Raw genomic sequence first — 14,792 nt, 5'->3', positions numbered from 1 at the left:
CACTTCCCTGGGCAGCCGGTTCCAATGCCTGACAACCCTTTCCGCGAAGAGTTTTTTCTTAATATCCAATCTAAACCTCCCCTGGTACAACTTGAAGCCAGTTCCTCTTGTCCTATTGCTTGTTACTTGGGAGAAGAGACCAACACTCCCCATGCTACATACATGTCACACTGCACAAACTTCTCAGAATGGAACTCATGTTAATATATAATCAATTCACATTTAGGAAGAAAATATTTTTAAAATATTAGTTATAGCAGCCAAAGTTGTTACCAACCTGATCAATGCCACGCCCTTTACACTGAAGAATAATTACTTCTAACAGCTTTGCTGCGTGACATTCTGCATCTTCTCCAGCAACTCCTGTAAGGACCTGAAAAATAAGCATTACTGTTGATGATATCCCCTTCAAGAAGTATTTTCCATATACTGCTTTGCTTGGAAAAGCTGATATAAATGTACCCAACCTAGTACAATGCCAGCATCACCATCCATCAGTGAAACAGCCTAACCTACAGCAATGGCTCAGTACCACAACTAGAGACCAAAACATTGCTGAGTGTGGGGAAAACTAATCTACACGTATATTCAATAAATCTGTGGAGGCAGAGCTTACAACAGTAACTGTATGAGCATCAGCTGCCATTTCAAAGGTTTCTTTCCATACACAAAACACATTTTTCTTACACATTCATGTACTGAATTTTGTAAAAAATATATTTATATATTTGGGATATCCAGTGGAAGACCACGTGATATCTAAAATTTCTGTGTTAAAGAGGCACTGTGCTCAGCTAATAAAACACTAATCACTAATAGGTTATAACGAGCTAATTTTCTTTTATAAATATATATATAAAATGTTCCAAGTATTTACATGTTTTCAAATGAAGGCTGGCAAGAGTTATTCACTATAATATTTAACATCTTCAAAATAATTACTCAGGAAATACCATGGGCAAGGCAGCTGACAGTTCACCACAGTTCTTACACAGACACAACATATAATATCTAGAAGTGGAAAACTGAAATCCCCACTGATTACTATTAGAGATTATAAAGTATTAACGCCATCTTATAAAGAAGTATTCATTTCCTCACATAGCCCGAGCATTCTGGAATGCTGTGTATTCTGTTTTGATTAGATAAAGAAAGCCCAGTTGGCAGCTACCTATAGTACACAGGAGTTGAACAGCTGAGTTAAATACAGAAATACTGCCCAAAAGTGACTGGACTGAGACAGAACAGCTGCATCCTGTCCCCAGTTTTCATCATAGACTTGGCATCAACTTGGGAAAATAACTTCCTATTCCTGTGCTTCTACTTTCCATCCCTACTCCACTTGGTTTAGCTAACAGATTTCACATATACATAGTATGTGCTGTCCTAGCCATAGCGAGGCTACAAACCTCAGATAAAAGAAACCATCTACCTTTTGCAATATGCACACGCATGTTTTGCATGCCCATTGCACAAAATGTGTTACACAAAACACACATGCACAAAAACCTGGGTTGTTTAATCTGCTTTTGTTGTGCATGATTTATTTTTCCTCTTTTAGCAAAAGGATATATCTGAAATTTGATGCAAACTCTTCAAATCTCTCTGCGATAACTTAATCTGTGGAATCACAGACGATGTTAAACAGCAAAATGCTTTAAGAGCAGATGTCAAAATTATTCAGTTTCACAGTCCGCTGTCGCAGAAAAGAGTATCCAGTTTAACCATGTATTACTGTAGAGATCGCAGGTTTTGTTATCAGAAAGGAATCTGGTTTTCTTATCAGAAAGGAATCTGGTTTTCTTATCAGAAAGGAATCTACTTACCTTCTTGCACATACTGTAGATCATTTCAAGATATTTTGTGTCTGACAGAAGTGTATCTGTATCAACAGTAACATAATTATGCAAGAGAGGCATCATGTCTGTATTGAAAGAAGAATTATCACATTTAGATAGTTTCCACATTTCATTAGATGAGCTGTTAAAATCAGGTTGAAAACTATGCATTAATAAGCTAATTACAGTTCTTGCTTCATGTTTGTCAAGATAAGCATGCATCTAGTCATAGATGCCTCAGCAAAACAAATCTGATCGCAGCAACAGCAGAATAAAATACTTCAAGCATAACCTCACTTCAGTGTTCTCCTAACATTTCAATCAAGATGCAATTAATTGTACGGTTTAAAATCACATGTATGAAACCATTTGGCTTTCTGATTTATCTGTATTACTTACCAGTGAAATAATCAAAGCCATCCTGCTGAAAGACTTCAAAAACAAGAGGAAGAAGCTGCCACATTTGTGCAGAAACTTGTTGACAGGTCAGACTATGAGCCAAGGAAAAGATTTCCTCATAAAACTCTAAAACAAACAGAATCTAGGTAAATTTAATGCCAATCCCATACACTTAAAAATACAAGCCAACAAAAGTACAGATACCTAATACATGCTGCTGCAAAACTGTTCCAATCACTTGCAAACAGATCCCTTCCAGCTGCTGGGTAATCTGAAAAAAAGATTTATGACTGTTTTCAATACTTCAGAGTTGAAATTAAACACATTTAAAATAAAATCACTCAAAGCAGTTTCTGTTTAGACAATATATTCTTCTAAAACAACTCAAAATTTCTCACATTTTAGAGCACTAAATGTATAAGAGCAGCACTCTTAGCTAAGGATTTGTTAGATAGCTTTCAATACGAGGTGGTTTTGGAATATTCTTTGAATATTGGAAGAATCTCATTATAGGGTAACCCTTAAAAAGAAAAGCCTGACAGTAACCCTATGCAACAGTTTGGTCCTGTTAAAACACAGTGAGTAAATAAATATATCAAATAGGTAAGCAATGGAAGTTGCAGGAAGTATGTGCTCTTCCGGAAAAGTGAAATTGCAAAAACCAAAACCAAATACCAACCCCCTTGCCAAACCTAGCTTAGGATGTTTGTATGGTACATAGACAACCAACCTAAATGCTGCTCTATAGACTCAGACACTCTTTGCAATCGGTATTTATTAGTCCATGGAACAGCCAACAAAAGAGTCATTAACCTGTTTCAGGCATTACCTTGCACAGGGACTAAAAGGCTGAGTTCCTGGCCTTAGCTATGCAGAACGGGATTTTAAACTAACCAGCTGAATATCTTATCTCTCGGAATACTGGTCAGCCATCCTGAGATGTCTCTAAATATAAATGTTTACTGATCAACGTTTTACAGTTGAATTCCTCAGGACTACCACATTGTTACACGAACTTTTCATTTAGATGGCAAGAATTTGCCGACAAAAACAAGCACATGAGGAGCTGTCTGAGCAGCTTTAGCAACAAATAAATATGCTGAACTGGTCCTGGGTTTATTGCATGGCAGCACTGGATTCCGACCTTGGGCACGCAGGATTCATCTTGTGCTGCTTCCTTAGTCCTCAGAGCCCTGAGAGCACCATTTATTACTGAACTGTTTAGTCACTAAAAACCAGTGCCTGACTTTGTCAAGAAGTATTTTAATCAGCAGCAGCATCTTTTGAACAAGCTGTACTCTGGACAGAAGTTAGTCCATTCAGTAAAGCAAAACTAAATAACAAAAGGTTTCATCACACTGGAGAATGCCACAGTGCAGATTAGACAGGTAAACAAAACTATTAATTTAGCATAGCCACAACAGCTGTATGTAGACACCAGTTCTGTTGCAGAGAGCGAACTAAGTCAGCAGAGTCAAGGTTCAAAACTAACTGAAGTTTTATCTGCTTTCTCTGAAGGGCAGATCTCATCACACCAGAGGGGCTCTCCCAGCTGAGCTGACAGAGCTCACCTGCTGCCACCTATTTGAACGAGAACTTGGATTCTCACGGGAAATACTGCGGCAATATTTACACTCTATTACTACATGTATCACGTTAGAAATTTGACCCACGCTGTTACAACTTTGTTGCATGATACATACTTCACTGTTTTCTGTTTTAAGGTATTTTGGGCTGAAATGACAGTTTTTCAGATAACAACGTCAGGAACACTGGAACTACAGAAGGCTTTCAGTGTTTCAGACAATACATATTAGCTCTAAAGTAACTTCTACTTACTTCCTTGTGATCTTCAACTACACTGAGAAGTGTATCAATAGTATTCAAAATTCCCATTGCTGTCACTGCTTTGTCATCGCTGCCCTCTTCATCTGGTCCAGTCTGGATCACCTGGTTAAACGTCATTGCCTGCATGCAAGAGCAAAACAATGCAAAAATATGTCATTTAAGGAAGGCACGCTTGGAGATTAAGAACAATTGTGCAAGTCTGGTATTACACACAATTTGAGGAAGACTTCTGCTAAAAAACCATGTATGAATATTATAAGGTGACAGCTCCCTTCCAGAGGTTCAAGATTGATAAAATTTGAATGTTAAACCATTTGAGCTGCCATCCTTTATCCATTAATGAATAAACACATACAAATGACATCAGTTTCCATGCAAAAGAATACATTTTCTACCAGTAAGTTTTTCTGACAGTGTTTAATTGGCAGCTGAACTAGACTGGGTCACTTTGCAGGCATTCCCAGACAGGACATGCGAACAATTTAGTTCCAGCTCCAAGGCAAGGGCCTTTAACAGCGAAGCACTGAGCTGACCTCTGCCTTTGAAACCATTAGTACAACTTGCTAGACACAGCAATTCAAGCTCTGAATTTCTCCTGCAGATTCATTTTCACATTGCATACCACATAACATTTTCACACCAAATTTTTTATTAAAAATCAGCTCTTTAAATTTCCTATTTTAAAACAGAAAACCTAAGTCACATTAAAAAGACAACGTAGAATGTGCTACCAAAATTCACTATTAACACTATCAGGAGAAAATATGTATAAAGATTTCTCAAATGCTTCTGCAATCATTCTTAGAAATTTCCATTTAGTTCACATTATGAAGACACTTCTGAGAAAAAACAGCCTAAATGCAGAAGATTACTTGTATTAATGCACTTAAACAGATTGGAGTAACAACAGCTATTGACTGACGAACAACTATCTTAATTTTACATACCAATCTTTCACATATTAAACATTTTCCTAAGTCATCAGAAAGTCTTACCAAATGCTGTGTCATTTCTACTGCAATTGGGGTAACTTCTTCACTATATTCACAGATCATCTTCTGAATCACATTAGTAAGATCATCATTTTCAGTCTCTCTTATAATATGAAGTAAAGCTTGCATTACAGGTCTAATGAACGGAGTAATATATTCTTTAGCTGTAAAACAAATGGAAATATCTGAACTGACATTCTTACAAAACTACAGTATCAGTGTAAGAAATCAATATATACTTTATTAATATTTAGTACTTCGGCATTAATATGCCAAAACTGTGGGTAGTATAAGCCATTATAACAATACTAACATTCAGAACAATTTTTTCAAAAATGTATATCAAGATCACAACTGAAGCATGAAAACCAGAGTTCTACAGTCTTTATGGAATGCAAGATTACTAATCAATGCAAATTTTAATTGAACAGGAATGGGTACATATGCATTTTTGTCAAATTAGCCAAATCATTTGATATAGAATTTACGTTTGCTTTGCAGCTTTTATGCCAGCATCAGGAATACAAAGCAATGTAAAGCTTGCCAGGACAAAGACAACTTTAAACAAAAAAACCTGAACATGAATGAATGTATGCTAAGACAGATATGCTTATATTGCCACTGCATTTCTGATTCAATGATTGGGTGTTGTGAAACTGGATTTATTGTACCATGAACTTGGATGTTACTTATAAAAAATATAAAATTTTCCAGCTCGAAAATTACAGTAAGCGATTACAAATTACAACTGCAAGAAATAAATGAACATCAGGAAAGAAGAGAACAAGTTTCCTTGAACATGGCAATATTAATGTCTATTCCAGTAAAGCTTGCTGTAGGTTTGAAGTAAAAAGTGCTACCTTTCTCCTGGTTACTGATCAGAACTTGAAGTGCTATTGCAGCTTCCACTTTTACAGGCATTTCCCTGTCATCTATCAGACACCGTCTTGTAAGTTCTAAGGCTGTCTGGAGATTCTGGTCACTCTTAAATTTGACTTCACAAAAATAATGAAGAACCCAGCAAGCCTGAAAAAGACACATTGAACAAATTCAGAGTTACAAAACTTACAAGCAGGATTATCGACTACTCGTATACTCATAACATACAGAAATAATTAAATCTAAAGTACAACTACTGTTGAATAAAGATGCTGTAAAACTTTTTAACAGGTGAAGATGTTTGAGAGTGTGGAGGCTGGCCAGTGGGAGGCTTGTCTTTCAGACATCACTAGACCAGTACTATGATCTCAAGTTCATCTGTGGCCACAGGTTTTGTGTGAGCAGTACAGTCTAAATGCAAAACACAAATAGACCATACCACCAGACACAGATGGAAAACTATGCACACAATTCTGCAGCCAGTTTAAACCTACACAGTAGTTATTACAATCGCACATCAAGACAGATACTAATCTGAAATAAGCATACAATTTATTACACAACAAGTGCAGAGAGGAGTGCATTTGTTAGAGGGAAAAATATAAAGAATATTCCTGAATTCTTCAGTTGGAAGAGACAGTGGATCTTAATAGTACATTTCAGACATTCTTACCCGTGCTCTCATGTAACCCAGCTCACTGCTGAAGAGAGGGAACACATGATTCTGCAACATATATTCCATCTGATCTTTATATATCTTTTTCTGTCAGAATATGAATAGAAACACAACAGTTTAAAACTTTATGCATGTCTAATCCAGTAAAAAAAATGTCACATATAAAAGTGTGAAAAGCATAAAATCCTCAGACTTTTAACTTCCTCCTTTATTAAATTCTGTTAAGCAACAATTAGTAATTACAATGGACTTTTACAATTTTCAGTCAAAATAGTAATTTTTTGACTCCTAGAGACACCTTTTGCTTCGCAGTACATACTCTGGTATCAAAAGCAAAAGAAGTCAGGGAAACTTCTCAGAGCTGTACAGGTCCATGCCCTGCATCTTTGTTGCTACCATTCTAATTGAGCAAGGTTTCTAATTTCACTTTATTTTGCTTCTTCTATAAACAGAAAAGATCTCATTAAATCAACAGCCTCTCACTGGATGGAAATTTTTTTCCTTCCTTCCTTTCACAAAAAAACCCCAAGGAATGTAATTAAGTGTAGTGCAGGAAATGGTGTAGCAACTCTTACTAGAAGCAAAGAACTCAAAGGAACCTAAAAGAATCATCTGAACTTGAACATGACCTAATAAAACTTGTGTTAATTAAGCTGAAAACGAAACCAAACCAATTAGGTTCAACAGCTTTAAAAAAACTGGCAGTGATTCCAAAACTTGTAAACTCAAAGAGCTATTCTCATTTCTTTTAAGACACAATATATGAAAGAAAAGAAAAGAAAGGAGGAAAAAAGAAAAAGAACCAAAGGAACCACCAGATTTGTTATGCTTACTTTTAGGAGAATTTCAGCCAAAGAACCAATCATATGTAAAGCACCATCTTTCTTACGAGGGTCAGCATTCGGCTCCGTAAGGATTTGATAACAAAAGCCCATTGTCTTCTGCAAGACCTAGATTACATGTAAGGTTAGTCGGAGTATTTCAGTCAATCTTCTCAGATACCTCAGTGCTCTGAAATGCTTAAACCTCTAATAATCTGCTCCAAGTCTAGAATTTGGATAATGTTTTATGTCTTTCTTATTAACATACAACACTCCTCATAGACAGGTCCTAGGGGAACAGGCAAATACAAAAATCACAAATAGACCAGTACAAAATAAATTTGAGAGGAATGATAAATTTTAGTGTAGTATGATATGACAAAGAGCAGAAAAGTAAAACTTCTATTAGTAGTTCTTTCGGCAAATGGAGACTATAAGCTAAACCTAGCTAATGTATTTAAGTAAAATCATGAATAGCTTACCTCTTTCCGTTTACTACATGATGTAAACAATAACGTCTGAGCAGCAGTTGTTGGAGAAATGAAGTCTTCAAATACATCTATTAAGTAAACATGTAACAGCTATAAATGTTGTTCCTTTACTACAGTTCATGACCTTAATGTAACCTAATGATTTAATATGAAACAAAAGAGCAACAATTTTCCTTTCTTTTCAGGTGGTTCATCTTGCTTTCTTACTACAGGTATTCCAAGACCAAACAGTAACAAATGGTCGGGGATTCCTAACGCATGTTTCACCTTTTCATGATCACTGGCTCTATATGTCTAATTCGAAATTCTACGTCTTCCTTATTCTTAAGATAAATTTTTCACAACAGTAGAAGCAGACACAGCAGTCAATTTTTGGCATACATGTTATTTGCTGTACAGGGAGGCACATAATTGAGTTTAAAATATTTGGTTTTTTATTTATCTGCAGAAGATTATCAGAGTCTTGTATAATACCTGTACAGTTTACAGGTCTGAGAGATACAAAACTCCCAAAACCATCGAGATCCCCTGTTTTAGCCACATAAAAGTCCTAGTGGAAGGATTTGTTCAGGAAGCCTAAGTATCTTCTTTCTTTCCCGGCCTGAAAGGACTGCACAGACTCATAATAAACCCCAACAACACAGCAGCAAGCCATAGGAGGTGAAATTAGACAAGTCTGGAATGTCAGGCTTACTTCATAATGTTTCATTTACCATTACGGTAAATCTGTTCTGAATTACGCCATGTTTGAAATCCCTTAAGATCATAAAAAGTTCAGGACCTGAAATATAAGCTGTTGTAAAGCATAAACTTTTAATAACATTAAACTTATGTAATTATTGGTTGCAAGACCTGGATTGCCTGACTTCTCTAACAAAAACTTTGTAACTCAAAATTGACTACTTTTTCAAGTGGAGAAACACCTGTATCTGTTGACTGTCACGTTATCTGTCATTTCCACCACTATATCCAAATGTTAACTATATGAAGTTACGTTATTTGGATAATACAAAGTGATTCATCTTTTAAAAGCCATATCTATTTTCACAAAAAAACACCCTAAAAAAGTTCCATCTTTGTGTGAATTCATATTTTAACATGAGTAGACTTCAAATTCTCACCAAATTTCATGCGAATATATTCATATGGATCTTCTTGCCAAAGCTCTTCATCAGCATCTGTATAGCACATCAATGGAAAAATAACATCTTGGATAATTCCCTGCAATTAAAGAAAAAAAGTTGAAAACAGGCTAGCACTACTAAATCTCTATATTCTGTTCTAGATTTCACAGATTTTCCCCATCTTGCCACTTCTCATACAAAATGGTAATATTCTAAAACTACTTGGACACAGAGGATTTTATGTGCTACCTTACAAAAAAAGAGAAATTTTAATTTAAGGTAGAGCTACAATACAGTGCAAGCTATTAGATTTGCTTTGGATAATGGTATGTGGAGGTAATTCAATGTCATAAACCCAGTAGTCAACACCATCTCCACATTTGTTGTGTTGCTCTGTTACACTGTAATCCTTAATATACAAAAGTACAAAGGACCGACAGCAAAAAAAGCAATTAGATAGCTTTGTTCACATATCAAGGTAACCTTCACCAAATACGCTTAAACTCTTTTCACCAGCAATTTATAATAGAGGTCCCTAAGTCTAGCAAGGCTAGAAACACTGTACAGACTGACTAATGTACTACCGACTCATCTAAGTATTAAACCTTGAAAATGTTTTACCTGAATATGAGGTTTCAGGTTCTTCCAGGTGACTGCATGTGACACTCCTTGATTGATGTAATTCAGTGTTTGCTGCAGAACTCGAGGAGCCATGTACTGCTTTTCCTTGTATTGATACAACACCTTCAGCAACACCTAGAAAAATCAGATCTCATCAATAGCTTATACTGAGCACAGACCATTTTAATCAGAAGAATTCTGCCCTCCCTCACAATCCTACATACAAATCCCTTTAAATCCAACAAAAAACCCTACTGTTTATTCATTAGACTAAAATGAGTACTGACTAATCCTTCTACTAAATGTCACTGTTAATTTTATAAGGCAATTTGCAGTTCATATCAGGTGCTGCACATCGTTTAAAAATACAGTCCTTTAATAAGAGAAAACATCCATGCTAATTCATCACTAACACAGCACACAGGACCTTTCCATCCAAGGTTTATTATTCCATCTTGCTACTCTTTGGGGCAGAAATTCACATCCAAATACTGGATTGGTGAAATACTCTACACTCACACAGCCTACTGATTCTTGCCTATGAGCAGCCTTACAGCAGTGATGCTGTAGGAGATGATCTTTCGAAGTCCCTTCCAATCCCTAACATTCTGTGATACTGTGAATGTATGTGTGTCAAGAATGATGACAACCAGCCTCTGCCCTTGGCTTTCCAGCCTCAATTCTTCTTCTGAGGTGGCATTTACAACTATTCACAGGGATTGGGGTTTGTTAAAGCCCACGGCTCTCCACCAACAAGGACATGAAACGGACATGGGACTCTAACTAGTAATTAAATTCCACCTCACTGGGAAATTTGTTATTGGTAATGCAAGAGAGTTTCCTTGTAGCCCAGTCCAGGTCAGTGGCAACACTGCACCTTCAAGGGCAGCAGCACCAACTGCAGAGAAATGACAAACCCCATTTCCTGGGTTTCATTTAATTCTTTACATAAAATGACAATGTTTAAAACATCCAAAATGGAAGGAACTGAAAAGATATCTACCAATCTGCAATATCACCAATAAAACATTTTGAAAAGTAATTACATTGATAACACTTACTACACAAACATTGAAGCCTTTCTCCCAAAGGAGATGTCTGGGACTTCAGTTTAAAGGGGATGCATGCATCCATTCACTATGAAATTCATCACTTTACAGACAGTTTTATGCTCTAGATGCATTATCCGTCCTCAAAGTTTAACTGCTCATGTTTAAAAGCCTCCCGGACTTAAGAACGAACTGGTTGGTACCCCCACCTGAGTGCAAGGCTTTGGTGGCAGTACATATTGACTTAGGATAGAAAAGAGTGCAAATGCTCAGACGTGCAGCTGTTTCAAGCACTATCAAAGAATACACATGTCAAAATTCCTTTTTAGTCTCTTGTGAACTAACTAAAAGATAATATTATTCTCTGCAAAAATAATGCCTTAAGTGACAGATGTTTGTCACTTCCAAAAAAATCAGTAAAACGTGAGAACATGGTTAAAACAATTAAGGAGAACGTTAATCATTATTAACAGTCTAACAAACTGGTATCAAAATTGAATAAGCATGTAAACAGCTCTACAACATATTTTACTTCCTTGATGGTATGCCTTAAATACAGTCTTTCCAAAAGTAATCAGGAAACTAATGAAGGCTGAGATTTCTTGCAGTTTTACACAGAGTACATGACATTCTAAAGATTTGCTTCCTTCATAAATTTCAACATAAGCAAAGAAATGACCATCACTGTATGAACATCATTTTCTAATGCACGGCTCTGAGACAGGCTCCATGGCCTAAGTCACACCATGGTGGCAACTCAGGCGAGATTTAAAAAAATATAAATTAGGGGTTCTTTGTCCTTTGGCAAAAGTAGTAATCCTGGCTCTTCAGCAAACTGGAACTTAACATATAGTAATACAATCTTCTCAGTGGAAAAGCTTAGACAAGAAGGTCCAGTTTGCTGGTGTTTCTGAATTTTAGATAGACCTGAAGTTTCATGATTCAGATGCAATAAGGAAAGAAATTAAAAATATTAAGGAAAGGTTTAAGAACCGCAGTGAGGAAAAGTAGGATGTGGGATGGAGGCTCCAGGGCAGTAGTGTTTGACCACGGCTTAGTTCTGGCACATCGGGTCTTTAAATTGAGAAATGTCTTGAGCGAAACAGCTGCTAACACAACGGCTAAGAATGGCGCTATTCCAACTGGGCAGCTCAGCCTGTTTTGGCCAAGCTTAAGAAAGTTCAACTAGAACTAATGCTGAATGTATTGCATTTTTTTTTTGGTTGGTGACATGCACATGACAAAAACATACAGAGTGGATAAAAAGAATAATTAATGAGAAGTAATAATAATATTAGCAGTATATTTCAAGTTTATACTTGAACCACCTATAATCCCATACCATGTATTTATCTATTACTCCTTTAATAAAATGGTGTATATGCTTTGGAGAGTAAGGAGTCAGGCATATTATTAGAATTCGTATTCTTCAGTATTTCACATATTTCTAGTTTTTGTAAAGAAATACACCCTGTTCAAAAATCATCTAAGAAATTTATTTGAAGGATTAATTACTTGAGCATAGCATACATCCAAGATTTTTCTTCTAAACAGAAATAGAAGACAGCACCTCAAAATAATTTGTATTTCTAAACAAGTTACAGTATTGTATAGGAAGAAACTGTAAGCATTTTAAAGTCTTGCTTTTTAGCAATTTTCTTTAAATACTAATACTTAAACTCTTGATGTTTCCTAGATGCAATAAAAGGAAGGACTCTGATTCAAAGAAAATACAAATAAAAACCACCAGGTATTTTGTTGAACTGTTTAAATTTATCTTTTCAAATACTTCTTTTTGCCCAGTCTTTTGTCAGAACTTAATTCTATCTTGGAAGTGCAAAGTAACCAGTGAGGTCTTAAAGAAAATGTAATAATTATCTGATGTCATCTACAGGTATAAACACCTCAGAAGGCAACACTGACTCCACTTTTCTGAGTAGAATGTTGGGATAATATTTCCTAGCGCTCAATGTGACAAATGTTCTTTCCCCTTCAATGCTTTGGATGACCTTCAAAAACCATGTACTTAGGAGATACTTTCCTTACTTTTTCTCTTTTAAAGTCCTGTAATTATCATTTCATCAGGAATGAAAAATAAGAAAACTGAAACTGAACTAAGAGTTGTTCTTCTCATTAAAGGCTTTGAAGAAAACATTCTGCTACCAGAGATTCTCAAAAATTGATAGTCTATTTACGTTTACAACCTAGTCACCTGAACATAAACGGATTTATGAGCCAATACAAAGAAATTTTACAAAAACTACTTGAAGTTATTTTTATAAATGAACTTGTTTCAAAAGAACAGAAGTCAACAGTACAGCTAGGAGATAAGAGTCAGATCCAAAAATTTCCCAATATTCATATGAATTTTCTTGCTTGTTCGAGAAGTTCAAATTACTAACTTCAAACACATGCACTATAAGAGAGGCAGATGACAATTCCCACCCCATCAATCCATTCTCTCCCTTTGGGAAAACCTGTAGGTTGCTGCCACATGGTAGGACTATCTGAATTATGAATTTACTCCAATAAAGGTAAATCAAGGATAGTTTGGCACAAGTGCACCACGTTAGAAACCACTGTAGTCCAGAAAATTATTTGTGTGTAACAGACCCTGTAGAAGTGGCAACTCCCAGACAGGCAGGTGCATGGGAAGTGACCATAAAACTCACATGTTTGTAATCAAGCCTCTGCTTGATCAGGCTTTTGCAGAAGGCTACAAAGCTTAGAGTTTACTGACTTGGAGTCAAAAAACAACTGTATCATCACAGTTAAAGAATAGGTGAGAAGGTCAACTATACCACACAAATACTTAACTCCTCCAGAAAGAGAAAAATTGACAGCATTTATCTGAAGTTCATCTGACAGCTTGTGATATGACAGCATTTACTCTATTCACAGACTATCAATGCTGCATAGGCTACTTTCAGTGAATTGTCCTACATGGAAAATTAATACTTTTTTTAATCATTATTTTCTTTTAAGCCATAGATGTCAGTGTTTTCCATACAGATGTGCTTAAAAAAAGTTGCGAAGAACAAGAAGCCTTTTCAGAAAATCATGAAGTAAGAAATCACTACTAACTCTAAACTTATCCTAATACCCCCCACATTGATCAGTTCTTACTTGCTGAACACCAACAGCAAATGCCTTCAGGAACACTTCAGCGAACTCATTATACTCCTTGGAAACATTACCAGGGCTTCCATACCTGGAATTAGAAGCAAGTATGCAAATTCAGGGGTGCAGCAATGTTACTGAATTGAATATTTGTTTGTTTTTTAAAAAATAATAATAAAAGAGACAATACCTCTCAAAAAGTCTAGCTAAGATATGCAAAGCCCACTTCTTGCATTTCCACCAAGGCAACTCAGGTCTATCATCTTCATCAACTTGAAGGGTTTCCTTTAGGAAAAAAAAAAAAAAAAAAATTAAAAAAAATATATAATTTACTTAACTGTTCATGAAGAGTTCAGATTACCTGTATTTTGAACAACCATACAGCATATTTTGCCTTTAACCTGCCATTTGCACTTCTAGCTTAATAGAAGTATAAAGTACAGCATATCTAAAAATAAATCCCATGATATATGCTGCATAAATGGTCAACACATTCTTGAAACAAGAAACCAAAATAAGTGGTGTTATAATTTAAAAACAACAGAACTCTCGTACAAGCTACAAATTTTCAAAATTTGTCTAAGCTGTTTAAAACACCCTATTTGGCTTAAAAATTTAATTTTTGGCATCTATTGAGAAAAAAGAATGCAGAATTAAAAGGCTTATTTTTTTAACAGTCTAATGAATGAAAAATATTTAAGCTTAAAGACATCAATAGCAAAAAAGCCACTTACAGCTGGTACATCCCTATCGACAACAGTCTTCAGGATTTCTATCCATTCAGTCAGGTTTTGCTGATTTATCAACTCCAAAGGTAATGTGTACTTATAAAAAATGCAAAATAAATTTATTATAAAGCAGTTTGAAAACAATGTTACTTTCACAGTTTGAATTCTAGCTTTTTCAAATCTTTGTCTACACTTAGCTACTATGA

At 35.7% G+C, this 14,792-nt stretch overlaps 1 protein-coding gene and 1 non-coding gene across 2 annotated transcripts in view; both read right to left on the bottom strand.

Moving 5' to 3' along the window:
* The window catches only part of IPO7 (importin 7), a 37,540-nt gene that overhangs the window by 8,219 nt on the left and 14,529 nt on the right, over positions 1–14,792 (bottom strand). Inside the window, exons 6-20 of the mRNA XM_065635233.1 lie at positions 14,593–14,682; positions 14,049–14,143; positions 13,865–13,949; positions 9,690–9,824; positions 9,066–9,165; positions 7,936–8,012; positions 7,466–7,582; positions 6,630–6,719; positions 5,938–6,103; positions 5,081–5,241; positions 4,077–4,205; positions 2,442–2,508; positions 2,238–2,363; positions 1,827–1,924; positions 278–373 (exon numbers count right to left, since the gene is read on the bottom strand). Coding sequence (XP_065491305.1) covers positions 278–373; positions 1,827–1,924; positions 2,238–2,363; positions 2,442–2,508; positions 4,077–4,205; positions 5,081–5,241; positions 5,938–6,103; positions 6,630–6,719; positions 7,466–7,582; positions 7,936–8,012; positions 9,066–9,165; positions 9,690–9,824; positions 13,865–13,949; positions 14,049–14,143; positions 14,593–14,682 — 1,632 coding nt within the window. The remainder of the gene's footprint in view (positions 1–277; positions 374–1,826; positions 1,925–2,237; positions 2,364–2,441; positions 2,509–4,076; positions 4,206–5,080; positions 5,242–5,937; positions 6,104–6,629; positions 6,720–7,465; positions 7,583–7,935; positions 8,013–9,065; positions 9,166–9,689; positions 9,825–13,864; positions 13,950–14,048; positions 14,144–14,592; positions 14,683–14,792) is intronic.
* On the bottom strand, positions 6,252–6,433 carry LOC135989959 (small nucleolar RNA SNORA23). The gene has a single exon (XR_010606351.1). It is a non-coding gene; the product is annotated as a small nucleolar RNA SNORA23 (small nucleolar RNA).

The sequence above is a fragment of the Caloenas nicobarica genome, chromosome 5, assembly GCF_036013445.1.
Source record: "Caloenas nicobarica isolate bCalNic1 chromosome 5, bCalNic1.hap1, whole genome shotgun sequence".
NCBI lineage: Eukaryota > Metazoa > Chordata > Aves > Columbiformes > Columbidae > Caloenas > Caloenas nicobarica.
The sequence above is the reverse complement of the archived record's forward strand: the minus strand, read 5'-3'. Positions and strand labels throughout refer to the sequence as shown.